At 55.5% G+C, this 13,934-nt stretch overlaps 1 protein-coding gene across 3 annotated transcripts in view; it reads right to left on the bottom strand.

Moving 5' to 3' along the window:
- Nucleotides 1-10,969, bottom strand: part of DMAP1 (DNA methyltransferase 1 associated protein 1) — a 32,579-nt gene extending 21,610 nt beyond the window's left edge. Inside the window, exons 1-4 of one of the 3 annotated variants that reach the window (XM_006015795.3) lie at nt 10,682-10,969; nt 10,446-10,555; nt 6,764-6,855; nt 6,028-6,223 (exon numbers count right to left, since the gene is read on the bottom strand). In XM_006015795.3, coding sequence (XP_006015857.1) covers nt 6,028-6,223; nt 6,764-6,855; nt 10,446-10,555; nt 10,682-10,694 — 411 coding nt within the window. In that variant the 5' untranslated portion in view covers nt 10,695-10,969. Of the gene's footprint in view, nt 1-6,027; nt 6,224-6,763; nt 6,856-9,854; nt 10,059-10,445; nt 10,559-10,664 lie in introns of those variants that run through there. The other 2 variants (XM_006015797.3, XM_025206855.1) reach the window with 2 other exon arrangements.
- Nucleotides 10,970-13,934: the final 2,965 nt, after the last annotated feature.

Here is a 13,934-nt window from a genome sequence, read left to right on the forward strand (position 1 = left end):
AACTCGGGGCGCTTGGGTGAAGTACCTGAAGACTGGAAGAAGGCCAGTGTGGTACCCATTTTTAAGAAAGGGTAGAAAATAGATCCCAGGAATTACAAGCCAATCAGCTTGACCTCAATCCCTGGTAAGATCCTGAAGAAAGTTATCAGAGAGACCCTTCTGGATGAGCTGGCTGAGGGCAACATCCTGAGGGACAGCCAGCGCGGGTTTGTCACGGGTAGGTCTTGCCTGATGACCAATCTCATCTCCTTCTATGACCAGGTGACGTATCACCTGGACAAGGGAGAAGAGACTGACATCATACAACTGGACTTTAAAAAAGCCTTCGATCTGGTATCCCATGATCTCCTCATGGAAAAACTGGCCAACTGTGGCCTCAGCTATACCACAGTCCAATGGCTGGGGAATTGGCTCGATCACAACCCCCAAGTCTCTTTTGGCCATGGTGCTAGCAAGTGTAGCACTGCCGAGCCTATAAGTGTGATGCATGCGGAAGAGATGGCACAGTGCTCGAACACTGCGGGAAAGGTGTTCAAGGCACTCGGCAGGTGCCGGTGAGGCAGCAGCGACCTCCCCTGAATCCCCTGGGCTTTCCACTGACCTCATGTTCTGTGGCCGTAGGCCTAGAGCAGCACCGGCTGCCAGGCCTTGCTGGCTGGTGATTCCCACCAGGCGAAGGCCAGCATGCAGCAGGCAGCCGCCTCTGCTCCCAGTGCTGGCTCGATGGTGCCGATGCATTGGCCATAACAGGGGCAGCTGGACTCACGTGGGGCTGGTTGGTCTCCTTCCTCCTGGGGAACCTCGCACCCCCTAGAGCTCTCTCCTGTCATAACTGCCCTTTCCAGTTTACAAGTCAGCCCTGACACAGCCCTAGGTATCACTCCTGCCCCAGGGAAAGCAGGGGGGCTGCAGCTGCTAGCATCCTGCTGCTGCAGAGGGGGTTCATATATGCTTGAGACACCCCAGGCAGAGGCCATGCCCAAACTAGAAGGCAAATCCACTCCCCCAGTCCATAGCAATCTGACCGCGGGGAAATCCCTTCCTGCCTCCAGTGCAACATGGGTCTGAGCCTAAGCAAAGGGGCAAGACCCTCTAGCCAGAACCCTGCAGGGTTCATCCAGCCCAGTCCCCACCCCCAGTCCGGGCTGCAGCCAGCACCCAGCACCTCTGAGGGAGGCTCAAAAAACAAAACAAAAATGGTTGGTGCGAGTGGGTTGGGTGCCTGGTGCTGTGCCAACAACTCCGCCCCTTTACAAGTCCTTCTGAAAGCCTGAAAAATAGCCCGGGAGTAGGACTGGGTGCCTGAAGGCCTATCTGACTCTGCTCCCCTGGGAGCCTCTTAGCCAGTCCTTGCAAAACAAACCGTTCACTAATCCTTGGTCCAACCAACCACACAAAGGAGTAAAGCAAACCTTTCGCCTCTCCGCAGGCAGTGGCAGAGGGCCCTTTAGCTCAGGCCCTTCCTGGAGGCAAGGCTCCTCTGGGTTTCAGTCTGCTCCCGGCCAGCAAGTGGCTCCTTCCCTACTCCAGCTGCTTGTTCTCGCTCCCCTTGGGCTTTTAACTGCCAGCTCATCACCCACAGCTGGAGTCCTACCCCAGGGCTGTCTGCCTCCCTCAGAGAGCCAGACCACGGTTACATTTGATTACTAGGTACTCCATGTGCTGACAATGCCCAGCCCACCTGCCACATCTCTCAGGCTCCTCATGGCCCAGGTGAGACTCGACAAGAGCTGGATGGCTGACTGCAGGGAGCCAGTGGCCGTTGTGGGCAACCCCTCTATTCGAGGATGATCTCTACCAGGGCTCATTTATGGGTCTTTAAGTGACTGAAGAGCTCAATCCTTGAGCCACAGATCTGACCAGAGAAGATTCAGGTCTTTCCATAGGGGAGAGCAGCCTGCAGGCTAGGATTCCTCTCTTTTTCCTTCCTCTGCTTTCTCTTCCCCGCTTCCAAGGCAAGGCGCTTTCCCTCCAAATGGGCAGCCGCTTGGCTGAGGTTGTGGTGCAACTGGAGTTGGTTAGCGGGCAGCTCCTCCCAGCTCTTCATGTCAGCAGCTGTTGTCTTGAGGTCTGGCTTCAACACGTCCATGTGGCATTTCCTCTGGCCACCATGAGATCTCAGGCCACAACTAAGCTGGCAAGATCAGCCCTGATTAAGCCGTCCCAGGAAGCGTCTGTCCAACCTGTGTTGGAAAACTTCCAGGGATGGAGAGTCCACCACTTCTCTGGGCAGCTTGTTCCTGTGCTTGACCACCCTCAGAGTCAGAAAGTCCTTCCTCATTTCCAGCCTCAGTTTCTCCTGCTGCAGCTTGAGGCCATTGCTCCTAGTCCTGTCCCCTGCAGCCACAGAGAAAAGCCCATCTCCAGCCTCTCTACCATTGCCCTTCAGGGATTTGAAGACCGCACTCAGTCTTCTCTTCTCCAGACTAAATAAGTCAAGCTCTTCCCGCACTTCCTCATCAGTCTTGCCTCCCAGGCCCCTAATCATTGTTGTTGCTCTGTGCTCGACTTGTCCCAAACTCCCAACATCCTTGAAGTGCAGGGCCCAAAACTGGACACAGGGCTCCAGGGGAGGCCTCGCCAGTACTGGGCAGAGTGGAAAAATAACTGCCCTTGATTTGCAAGTGATCCTCCTGTTCATACAACCCAGGATGCCATTGGCCTCTTGCAACAAGAGCATAGTGCTGGCTCCTATTCAGTTTATAATTCCCTATAGCCCCAGATCCATCTGCAGTCCTGCAGCCCAGCCAGTCATTCCCCAGTCTGGATTTGTACGTGCTGTTAGTCTGTCAAATGCAGGGCTTTGCACTTGTTTCATCTCATCTAGCTGACTGCAAGCCAGGGAGTCCATGCAGTGTAGATGCCTATCTCCACAGTGGGGCTCCTGACAGGAGGTACGTTACACCCATACTCAACAGATCACCTTAGCTTGAATGGGATTTCCAGGCACAATCTACAACAGAGCTACCCAGCTACAAAGCCCAGCTCACGTCTGGGGAGGAACGGCATCCTTCAGACAGCACTGAAGCAAGAGCCAGGGTCCATGGGCACCCACGCTCTGAGAGTCCATAGATCGGCATGGCTGGGTCTGATGCTCTCACTGGGGCAAGGGGCTGGACTCAGTGGCCAGGACGGCCCTTCCATACCCGAGTCCTACAGATCTGTGTCACCCACTGCTCCTGTTTTCACAGCAAGACCTGCATTTCCTCTCTGGCATCTGCAAGGGGGTGGAAGAACTACCTGGAAGGAAACCTCTCCCCAGAGCCTTCCTCTGGGCTGCTCCATGAAGGCTTTGACCCATGGGGTTTCACAGCTGGGCTCTGGGATCCTAGGAGCTGCAATGAGCATGTTTCACAGACTCCAAATTGCAGCCAGGCATTTATAGCACAGCAGCTGTGCAGTGCCATCCCGATGCAGGCCACAGCAGCAGTAAAACCACGGCAGGTCTCCTGCAGTGGGTCTCATAGGGACAGGTAACAGACGGCGTTCCAAGAAGTGCCTGTCCCTCAGGCCAGCTTCCAGCAGGTTTCACTGGGCCGTCAGTGCAGCACCACAAATCACTAGGGCTACACAGGCCCCGCATGTCACGGGAGCTTGTGTTCAGCTGCTTACAACTTGTCCAAAATCGACATGGCTTGGGCTGAAGTCTTCCGCACAAGGCACCTGATGTTGGCTAGATCACCAATTCCAGCCCAGATACTGGAGCTGCCTTGGGTTTTCCCCTCGCTCTGTTCTCATCTCAGTCACCTCTGAGAACTCCAACCATCTCTTCTGGAGCAGCTGTAGGCTCCCCGTGGTTGGGGCAAGATATGATGTTGAAGGAGGGGAGGTTCCACCTGTCAGAGAGAGGCCTTTTGCTGCTCCTGGGAAAACCCACCCCTGGCTGGGTTTAAGCCTCTGGCAAATCACAGCTTGCACCTGCTCAGTAGCAACTTCTTGGGAGTTTTATCAGCTAAAGTCTCCCGAGACCCCACCAGACAGAGCATGATCCATCCCAGAGCTCAGCAGTGTTTTCCCAGCAACTGCAGCTCTGGGGTCGGGGGAACCTAGGGGACAGAGACCAATGGCATAAGGAACCAGGTAGGAGGAGCGGAGACTGGCGGCAGCTGTGGGGAGGACTCGGACTCACTAGGCTGAGAAACAGGGGCTCTGCAGGGTAGAGACATGCACTTGAACAAGATGCCACAGTCGGGGAAGAGGCAGATCTGCAACAGGCAGAGGTGAGAGGGGACAGGGAGAAGGCAGTCAGCTCTGGGAGAGGTGAGGACGGACAGCCAGAACAGCATGAGCCAGCACACAACATCCTAGTGAGGAGCCACGGACCAGACCTGATGGTCCACTAAAGCCTACCTCAAACGTGCCCCTGGGCAGGAGGCGGCTCAGATGCCCTGTGCATGTGACCTCCAGTCTCTCCTACGTTATATACTTGACAAACTTACAATCCTAGAATCACAGAGCAGTGGGGCTGGCAGGGAACTGCAGAGGTCACATCTAGTCTAACTCCTGCCTGAGGCAGGATCAGCCCCATGCAAACCAGGCCAGACAAACTCATGGGCGAAGTCAAAGCAAAACTGCAGTCACCCCTGACAGCCCCAGGCATCACGCCTGCCCCAGGGAAAGCAAGGGGACCGCGGCAGCCAGTGTCCTGCAAAGGATGTTAATATACACTTGAGAGACCCCAGGCAGAAGCCATGCCCCACTAGAGGAGGGCAAACCCCCATCCCTAGGCTGTACCAATCTGACCAGGGAGTAAAATTCCTTCCTGACACCAACCAGCAAAGCCCAGACGCCTGGGAAATACCCACAGTACAGCACAGGCCTAGCTACGTCAAGATCATCCCTGACCAGTGCTTGTCCAGCCTCTTCTTGAACACCTCCAATGATGGAGATCCCATACCTTCCCTAAGTGTCTATCCCACTGCCTCCCTGCTCTGGCAGCGAAGTGTTTCCTGCGAGCCAATCTAAATCTGCTTTGCTGCAGCTTCAAGCCATTGGTCCGCATCCTCTTCTGCAGCAGGAAAGAAAAGGTGCTTACCTCTTTACAGCAGCCTGTCAAGTGTTTGCAGCCTGCTGCCATGTCCACTCTTAAGCACCTTTTCCACAAGCTGAACGTGCCCAGCTCCTTCAGCCTCTCCTTGTCTGACTTGCCTTCCAAGCCCTTGATTATCTTTGCTGCTGCCTCTGGACCCTCTCTAACTTCAACACATTCTTTTTAAAATGTGGAGCCCAAAATGGCACAGTATCCAGATGAGACCTTAGCAGTGCCAAGCAGTGAGGCACCATCACCTCCCGTGTCTCACACCTCATGCTCCTATTTATGCAGCCCAAAATCGCATTGGCCTTTCGTGCAGTCGCATCACACTGGGCAGTCAGTGGTCTACCAAGACTCCCAGTCCTTCTCCACGGTGCTGCCAGGTGCCCCCCGTTTTGTCTTTGCATTTTTGATTATTCTTCCCAAGGGGTAGCACCTGTATTTGTCTGCATTGAACTCCACCCTGTTTGCTCTAGCCTGGCTTTCCAATCTGCCAGGATCCTTCTGAACTATGCTCAGCAGCAGATCCACAGAGCCTACGTGAGGAAGCAGAGCATGGTGAACTGCCCAGCACCAGACCACAGCAGGGACCGCAAGGCAAGGGGAATCGCCAGGGCTGCAGTCTGGCCAGGTCCTAAAATGCGCCCCACGGCCCACCCAGGTTGACATGGGCTATAACCTCAGCTGCCATTCAGAACATGAGGGCTCCCGCTCCACTACCTGCCTCGAGTCAACAGAGCTCACTAGTCAGCCCCATCCCTCCACACACTCCAGAGCACAGGGGGCCCCTGGCAGGCACCAGCCACATCTTGCTCCACTCAGTGCATGGCACTGGTAGAGACACTGGCAGCCCAACACTGCACAACAACAGGGAGCAGAGGACAGAAGGGGTTTCTGCTGCAGATTTAGGGACAGGTGCTGTTCCCCACCCATGGGCACAAATGCACATGTGAACAGACACAGACAAAGACACTCCCCACCACACCTCACCTCACCTTATTGAAGCGGGCAAAGGGGTAGTCCTTGCCCTCCTCTGCTGCCCTCCGCCAGTGGTAGAACATGGCTCCGTCCTTCCTGGCCGGGTTCGTGAAGGGCATCCACTTCCAGGGCCGCACTTTCTTGGAGCCCAGCTTGGCCTTGACGGTGCGGTAGCCCTGGGTCGTGTCACTAGGCAGCAGTGGGGGTGCATCCCTGCAGAGGAGGTGAGGGGGAAGGTTCAGGCCAACAGGAATAGCAGTCTGCACTGAGCTTGGCCGGAGAGGTGCCACACTCCCAGCTGGGCAGCACGTGCAGGGCACCAGGTCACACCTTGCCCTCGATCTGCAACATCATGCTCAGCTCTGAGGGGGGGCTTTAGGCCACATGACAGCCCCAGCCTTGAACTGGCCCAGAGCCAGCACTGACAGGCTCCAGGGGCCTGACCCCAAGGCGGAGAGGAGGGCCAGCCCAAGCAGGTCTATCCTGAATCACTGCAAAATCCTACACACATTCTAGGAGATGAGTGAATGGCTCAGCCATGTCTGACAAAAGGGGTTGCCTGGGGAGAGGACAGTGCATCAGACCCCAGAGCAAACTGTGTGACACATTTGTGGGAGTGAAGGTAGATGTTAAACCTGCCCACACCCCCAGGGGCATCGAACATGGGAGGACAGGAAGGCTGCAGCCTGGGCAGCAGAAGCTGGTGCCAGGTCCCCCGCCACACACCCCTCCAGATGCCCCCAGAGTCCTCACTTCTTGTCAGAGTAGAGAAGCGCATAGACCTCCCGGTGCATGCCCTCCGGCCGCTTGAACGTCAGTGTCTCCGAGGACTTCTTGGACTTTTTCTGAAACAGAAGGTCCCAGTCAGACCAGCCAGGACGGACCAGTGTGTGCTTGTGGCCTTGATTTCTGTGCTGCTCCCACCCCCAGAAAGGCCTTCTTGCCGCAAGCAGCCAGCTATCCCTAGTGAGCAAAGCCACTTGTTTGGCTAAGACCTGTGTTCCACAGCAGCAGCTGGTCTGGACCAGGAGACGCCAAGAGCTCGCAAAGCCACCCATTGGCTGGGTACTTCAGACCGTCACTGCTGGAAACAGCCTGGCTTCAGCTTCCAGCCACTGCTCCGCTGCCCCCCTCCGGGAGAACTGCACAGTCCTCCCTCCCCAGGAAGGCACCTACAGGCTACAGTCAAGTCATAGCTCATTTGCTTTCTGTCTCTCGCTATCAGAAGTGTCCTCCCCCCCTAAAACAATTCTTGTGACTCCCCCTGTATCATGGACATCCTGCTCCCTTGCCCTTTCTCCAACACTCAATCAAATGCAGACACCAGAACTGGGCACAGGGCTCCCGGGCTGGTCCTGCCAACACCATGACCCACCCCCAAGTTTTTACATCCAAGAACCCCATCAGCCCTTTCACACGGAGTCATTTGTGCACCCTGGCGCCTACGTCCTTCCCAAGTCACAGTGTCCCAGTCTGAAGATCCGGCCTGCAGAGGCCCCGCCTTGCACGTGGTTGCAGCTTCTCTGAACGTGCCAGGCTTTCCAAGTGGTCTGGATCGCTGTACAACCACCTCATCTCCCACAACGATTTACGGTACCTTCCCCTTCTATCACCTGTGAACATCAGCAGCGGTGACTGCATGACTGCTTCCCAGTCTCTGCTGCAAATGCTGACCTATGTCTGGTGTCTCACCAAATCCTCTGGAGACCGACGCACACTGCCCCTCGATGAGGATGCCCTTTGACAACTACTTGGCAACCTGTCAGTTCTCCAGCTCTTAATCCCAGAACAGGTGCTCCATCAGTAACACATAGCTAACTGCTTTTAGAGCAGCAGGCCTTCCAGGAGGAAGTGCAGTGCTTTCTACAAGTCTCACTATGGTCTGCTGACACAATTACTTTGCATCATGCAACCTCACAGAGGTATCTCAGCTCCACCTGCAACTGGATTAATTATACCACCACACTTTCATTCTTTATCAACTGGCTCCTGCATCAGCTTGTCCATTGCTTTGCTAGGGACTGACATCAGACTAACTGACCTGTCATCATGACCCAGGTCATTCAGCTTGCCCTTTGAGTGCCGGCATGTTAGCATGCTTCCATGCCTCCAGGAATTCCCTCAGTTGATATCAAGAGGCCAGGGACCTGCTCAGCCAGGAATGGGAGTGCCAATTACAGCACTTTGCAAAGCAATGGGCCTGGGTATTTAATAGATGCTGTTTAACACCCTCCTTTGTCAAAGAATGTCTGCATTCCCATGCGAGAAGTACATCAAGAACTGAATGGAAAGAGTTACTGGACACTCCTGCCTTTCTTACATCCTTACTCACATTTTTACCAGCTCCACTAGCAATGGGCCCTGCACAGCAGTGCTAGGAACCCTTTGTTCCTAGTACACCAGTGAAACTCCTACACAGTTTTCTTAGCTCTGCCACACCTGGATTTTCCCTGATGTCTTTAGCTTCCCTCATCTATTTCTTCCCCTTCCTAACTTTTCATTCATATAATCTTTTATCCATCTCCCCTTTGTTATATGCTAGTTTTTTATTTCTAATTGCTGCCTTCACTGCCCCACTGAACCAGGACGGACTTTCAGTCAAAGCTGCTCTCTTCTGATTACAGAACTGTGGCTTTTCAGCTCTCAAATGAGCTCTTTGTAAAGAGCTCCCAATTTCCATTCATGCTTCTCTGTCCACATTTTTCCACCCAGTGACTTCTGCCCACAATTGCCCTCGGCTTTAAGAAGTCAGCTCTTTCAAAGCACCCAGCGCGCTTGTGGATAAATGTCCATCGTTGGTTGGGATTATCCCATTTGCCTGTGCTGAATATGGCTATGCTGTGATCTAAGGTCCCTGTGCAAGCATCAACTCCAAGCCAGAGATGAATCAGTTTTAATCCTTACAGCGCTGTCCACAGCACAGCCACCCTGCACAGGTGCTGCAGCTCATGTGGTAGAAAACCACCTTTTCTGCCCCTCAGAAACTCTAATGATGCCCTGCCTGTGGTTGCAAGAGACCTCCAGCATGCGTTTCCACAACCCGAGTCAGCCACCCCCAGGTTCCAAGGGGTAACTCATGCTGCTCTCCACTTAGATGCTGTTGTCTGAAACAGGCTCCAGCCCCACAGTCCTCTGCGAATCAGTACAGCCCTGGTGTTAAGTAACGGTCCCGGGATTCTGACTTCGCAAATACTCTGTAACAGGACACAGTGTCTGTTAACATTGGGTCCAGGGCCCTGCATTTGTTGGCAACATCTGATGCAAGGAATCCCCATTTGAATCCGCACCCACAACTATAGGGCCCAACACTGAGAACACCTAACAACACGCCACAGGTAACAGCAGGGGAGACGAGGGCTGTCAATGACCTGAAAAAGCAGGGAAGAAATGAGTAAACGTGTGCTCCAAGGTGTCCACAGGACGTCCCCGCACTAAAGGCAAAAACTCCTCTGCCTGTGCCAAGCTGGCCTAGGGGAAAATTCCTTCCTGACCCCAAACATGGCACTCAGGCTGACCTTCAACACAAGAGCCAGACCTTCCAGCCAGGAACCTCTGGGTTTAAGTACTGACAGGACCCATGTCAAACCCTGCTCATTGCTAGCTGCGGCCAACATCCCAGCCCCCCAGAAGCTGGTAGCCTTCACAAGGGGAAAAAAATTCCCTCTAGCCCTAACCGGTGACCAGCAAAAGCCCTGAACCTGGGGATCAAACACCTTCCACGCCACAGGAACCATCTTATGCCTGCAACCTGGGGACCACAAGCACAGGCCTCCACATCTACACGTCATACCGCTCCTTCCATAAACTGATTCAGTTCAGCCATAAAGCGATTCCAGTTCCTTGCCTCCAGCCTGGAGGTTGGACGTTGAGAAATCCTCTTCTCATTTCCAATCTAAATGTAAGCCTGGGCAGCATGCAGCCATCTGATCTTGGGCTTCTGCTGCTTCTCAGGCTAAACAAATTCTTTTTCTTCCTAACAGGTAGAAAACTGAGGCAGGGGCCAGATCAGGTCTCACAAGGCCTCCACAGTCAATATTTTGCCGCCACCCTAATGAAATACATAAACAGGCCAAAACAAATCTTCTCAAAGCTTAAATGGATTCCCAAAGACATACGGGGGCTGTGCCAGGCAGGAGCACAACTCTGCTCCCCTCCCAGAGCTCCCCCATTTCCCCCAAGCCCAGTTCCCATTCAGATACAGTTACACCATTTCCTCAGCTAAACACGGGGCTGCTCGCGTGTGGACAGTGGAGGAAGCACGGACTCCACGTGTAGGAAGCTTGCACAGGGCCCCCGGCATTCAGCAGACATGCACCCCATAGACAAGCTGCAGGAGACGCATCTCAGTAATTATTTTGCTCGTTCATTCATCTGCTACTGGAAAGAAGAGTTAGCAACTCGACCAAGGATTGCAGCCCTGGCCCCCGCTTCGTACCTTGTCCGAGTTGATGATGTCCTTCTTGTTGATGGTGCCCGTGTTCTCCGACTCCACGCCCCCCAGCTCCAGGATATCCCGCACATCCGCGCCTGTCGCCATCTCTCCCTCTGGAGGCAGAAGAGGAACAGCTGATAAATCCAAGAGCGCCGAGACTGGGCTCCCCTAAAAAACGCTCTCAGCAAAACCAGCCCCATCCTCTGCTAGCTCTCCCCTCACCTCCCCACAAATCGCACCCGTGTTCAGCATTAGCTTTATCCCGCACTCAATCAGACACCGGCGCTCCTTCAGCTGCAGAAAACAGCAAGAAATGCGGCGAGAGGTGCCGGCAGGTGCAACTCAGCGATGCTAGCAGAGAAAAGGAGGTGGCACTTCTCCCAGAAAAGGGACATCCAAGCTACTGAACTACATCAGACCAGGGATGTGGAAGTGCCCGCCATCGGGTATTTCTGAGGGAGCGCGCTGCTTTCTAGTGCCAACAGGTTCTGACAGGGTTACGGGTCAAGTCAAAACCTACGGCCGATCTGAAACAGCAACACCGGCTTTCCTGTGGGAAAACAATGGGATTCACCAACCTCTCATAGTGTCATAGTTGGTCGGGTCGGAAGGGACCTGAGCAAATCATCAAGTCCGACCCCTGCCCTGGCAGGAAAGTACTGGGGTCAAACGACCCCGGTGAAGTGTTCATCCAGCCTCCTCTTAAAGACCCCCAGGGTCGGAGCCAGCACCACTTCTCTTGGAAGTTGGTTCTGGATCCTAGCCGCCCTGACAGTGAAGTCACGCCTCCTGATGTCTAGTCTGGACCTACCCTCTGCCAGCTTGTGACCGTTATTTCTAGTCACTCCTGGTAGTGCTGGGGGGAACAGGGACTCCCCCAATGCCTGCTGGTCCCCCCTGACTAGTTTGTAACAGGCCACTAGATCCCCCCTCAGCCTTCCCTTGTGGCGGCTGAACAGGTTCAGGTCCCTTAGCCTCTCCTCGTAGGTCCTGCCCTGCTGCCCCCGATCATGCGAGTGGCCTCCTCTGGCCCCTCTCCATGCTGTCCACGTCCCTCCTGAAGTGCAGCGCCCAGAGCTGGACGCAGTACTCCAGCTGCGGTCTGACCAGTGTTGTATTGGCACATGCTGTTGGTGTTTGCAGTTCTTTTGCTGCAAGTTATGCATTTTATGCAACTGTCATTCAAAACGGCTAACAGCAGCTGCTTTGACTCCTGCAGTGTAGACCAGGTTTGGGTGTGTCCCAAGTGGGTTTAACCTCCCAACACCTCTCCTGGGCCTACAGCTCCTGGAAATACAGGCCAGTCTCAGCCAAAGAAATCAGGCCCTACCTGACCAAAAATTAGAAATTCCCCCACAGGAAAGCACAACAAATCTGGATTCTTTTGGAGCAAGTGGAGTATGGCATTTGCTGAGCTGAGGGGTCCTGACTGAGAATGTTACATTCCAGTGCATCTCCCATTTAAATCTAGGAGTTGGTAGCTTCAACAGACTGCTGACTGCAGCTGTGAGACTGTCATATGAGGATCAAAAACAGCTCTTGAAACATCACTAAGTCAGAATACAGGTGTACCATGGTCCCTGCAGAGAGTGCTGTGAAATCACCAGCTCTCTTCTACGCTAGCTGCAGCCTCTCAAGAATTTACAGGTACGCTCTGCTCAAAAGCCCATGGTATGTGTTCAGTTTGGAAGTGATGAAGGTTTGGATCACTCTGAGCAGGTGTTCATATCCAAAATAGAAAGTTGCCACCTACTAGTTCCGGCAGATAAGGAAAAGCACCGTCTCCATGCTACTATGGGAACTTCCTCCAAACATTGTAACGCTGAGTAGCCAAGGGAGTTATTTGTCTGCAACTTATTTTAGGACACCACAGCTTTCACAACACAATAAGGCGCGGCGCAGCGCAGTACACGGGGAGGAGCGGCAGGGAGGGCATGTGTGCGCGCGCCGCCTTAATCCGCGTTAGTGCCCCTGCCCTGGCATCGCTTCCCCTACCCCCAGGCTGCCTGGACAAAGCCCCGGTGGGAGGATGTGGTTGGCACTGGCTCTGCTTGCAGCAGAGGTCGGACTGGATGTGCCCCCTGTACCCGCCCGAGCCTACGCCCAAGACAGGAAGGCAGCCCCCCTCCCTCCATGTGATATGAAGTCTGTCGGACCTCGAGTGCAGGGGCGAGACCCTCCAGCCAGGACCCGACGTCGGCATCCCATCCCAGCCTTGGCTGGGGGAGGGACCCCCACCCCTGAGCAACAACACAGGGGGGGAAATGCCTTCCCTTACCTGATCTGTGGACGCCTCCGGCACGGGGATGCAGCCCCAGCTGAGCGCCGAGCCGGGCAGAGTCGGTCCCGCTGTACGGCTCTGCTGGGGCAGCTGCGACTGCCCCCCGGGCACAGGGCACCTGCGCCGGGGGAACCTCTCCTCCTCCTGGTTCAGTCCGAGGCTTTTGAGCCAGGGACCCGCCACCTGCAGAGCCCTGTGTCAGCCCAGGGGCAGCAAATCCAGCCCCCTGCGTCCACACGTCCTCATCCGCTGCGAACTGACCCGAGGCACGAACCGGGCGCCCCGGGAAGGCTCTGCAGCCGGGCACGGGGGTCAGCAGGGAGCTGCCAGGGCTCCCGTGGGGAGGGGGCAGGAGGGTACCTGGGCAGGCCGTGTCCCCAGCTGAACTAATCTGCCCCAAGTTCCCTCCTGAGCCCTGTGCAGCAATTGGGTGACCCGGAGCAGAGGTGCCAGACCCCCACCCTGGGGCCTCGGGGCTGTTTAAACCCAGTAGGACCACCAGTGCCCCCAGCCATGACCCCCCGCCTGTGTCCAGGGACCAAAGCCAGCAGCAGCCCAGGGTGGGGGAAGCCTTCCTTCCTGACCCTTGCGGGCAGGCGGCCGCAGCCTGGAGCATGGCACTGCCGGGGCAGAGAGCACACGAGGCTGGAGCGGGGCACTGGCCGGCCTGCAGCTGGCCCGCATCTCTCAAAGCAGGCTTGAGGCCAGCCTGTTTGCAAGCAAAACGTTGCACCGGGCTAAGGGGACCCGAGGCAAACAGGGACTGGCACTGCCAGTGGTTGGGGGGCAGCAGGAGCGGGTGCTCAGGGCTTGGCATTGCTGGCCGCCTACCATCTGCGGCCTTGGGGGGGGGGGGGGTCACACCTCTGGGCCCAGCTGCCCTCATTGAGGGCTGATTGCATCATGGGGCAGTTGTCAGGAGCCTCCACCTCAATCAGTGGAGATGGATCCAGCTCATTGTCCGGGAGGGCTGGATCCATCGCACCCATTAGCAGCTCTTTGGGCCACCCTGCCCTTGCCTTGATCAGGGCTGGGAAGCGGGACTTGAAAGGGCCCCCGGGAGCCTGGAGGAGAGAAGAGGGAGGGGTGAGAACAGCTTGGTAATAATGAAGGATGGACACAGGCAGGGCCTCTTCTCCCTGTTCCCGGGGCAGGTCTCGGGGTGGGGACCCTGGCCTGGCACTGGGATGGGGCTGTAAACAGCAGATTGG

Source organism: Alligator sinensis, unplaced genomic scaffold (genome assembly GCF_000455745.1).
Source record: "Alligator sinensis unplaced genomic scaffold, ASM45574v1 scaffold781_1, whole genome shotgun sequence".
NCBI classification, from domain to species: Eukaryota; Metazoa; Chordata; order Crocodylia; family Alligatoridae; genus Alligator; species Alligator sinensis.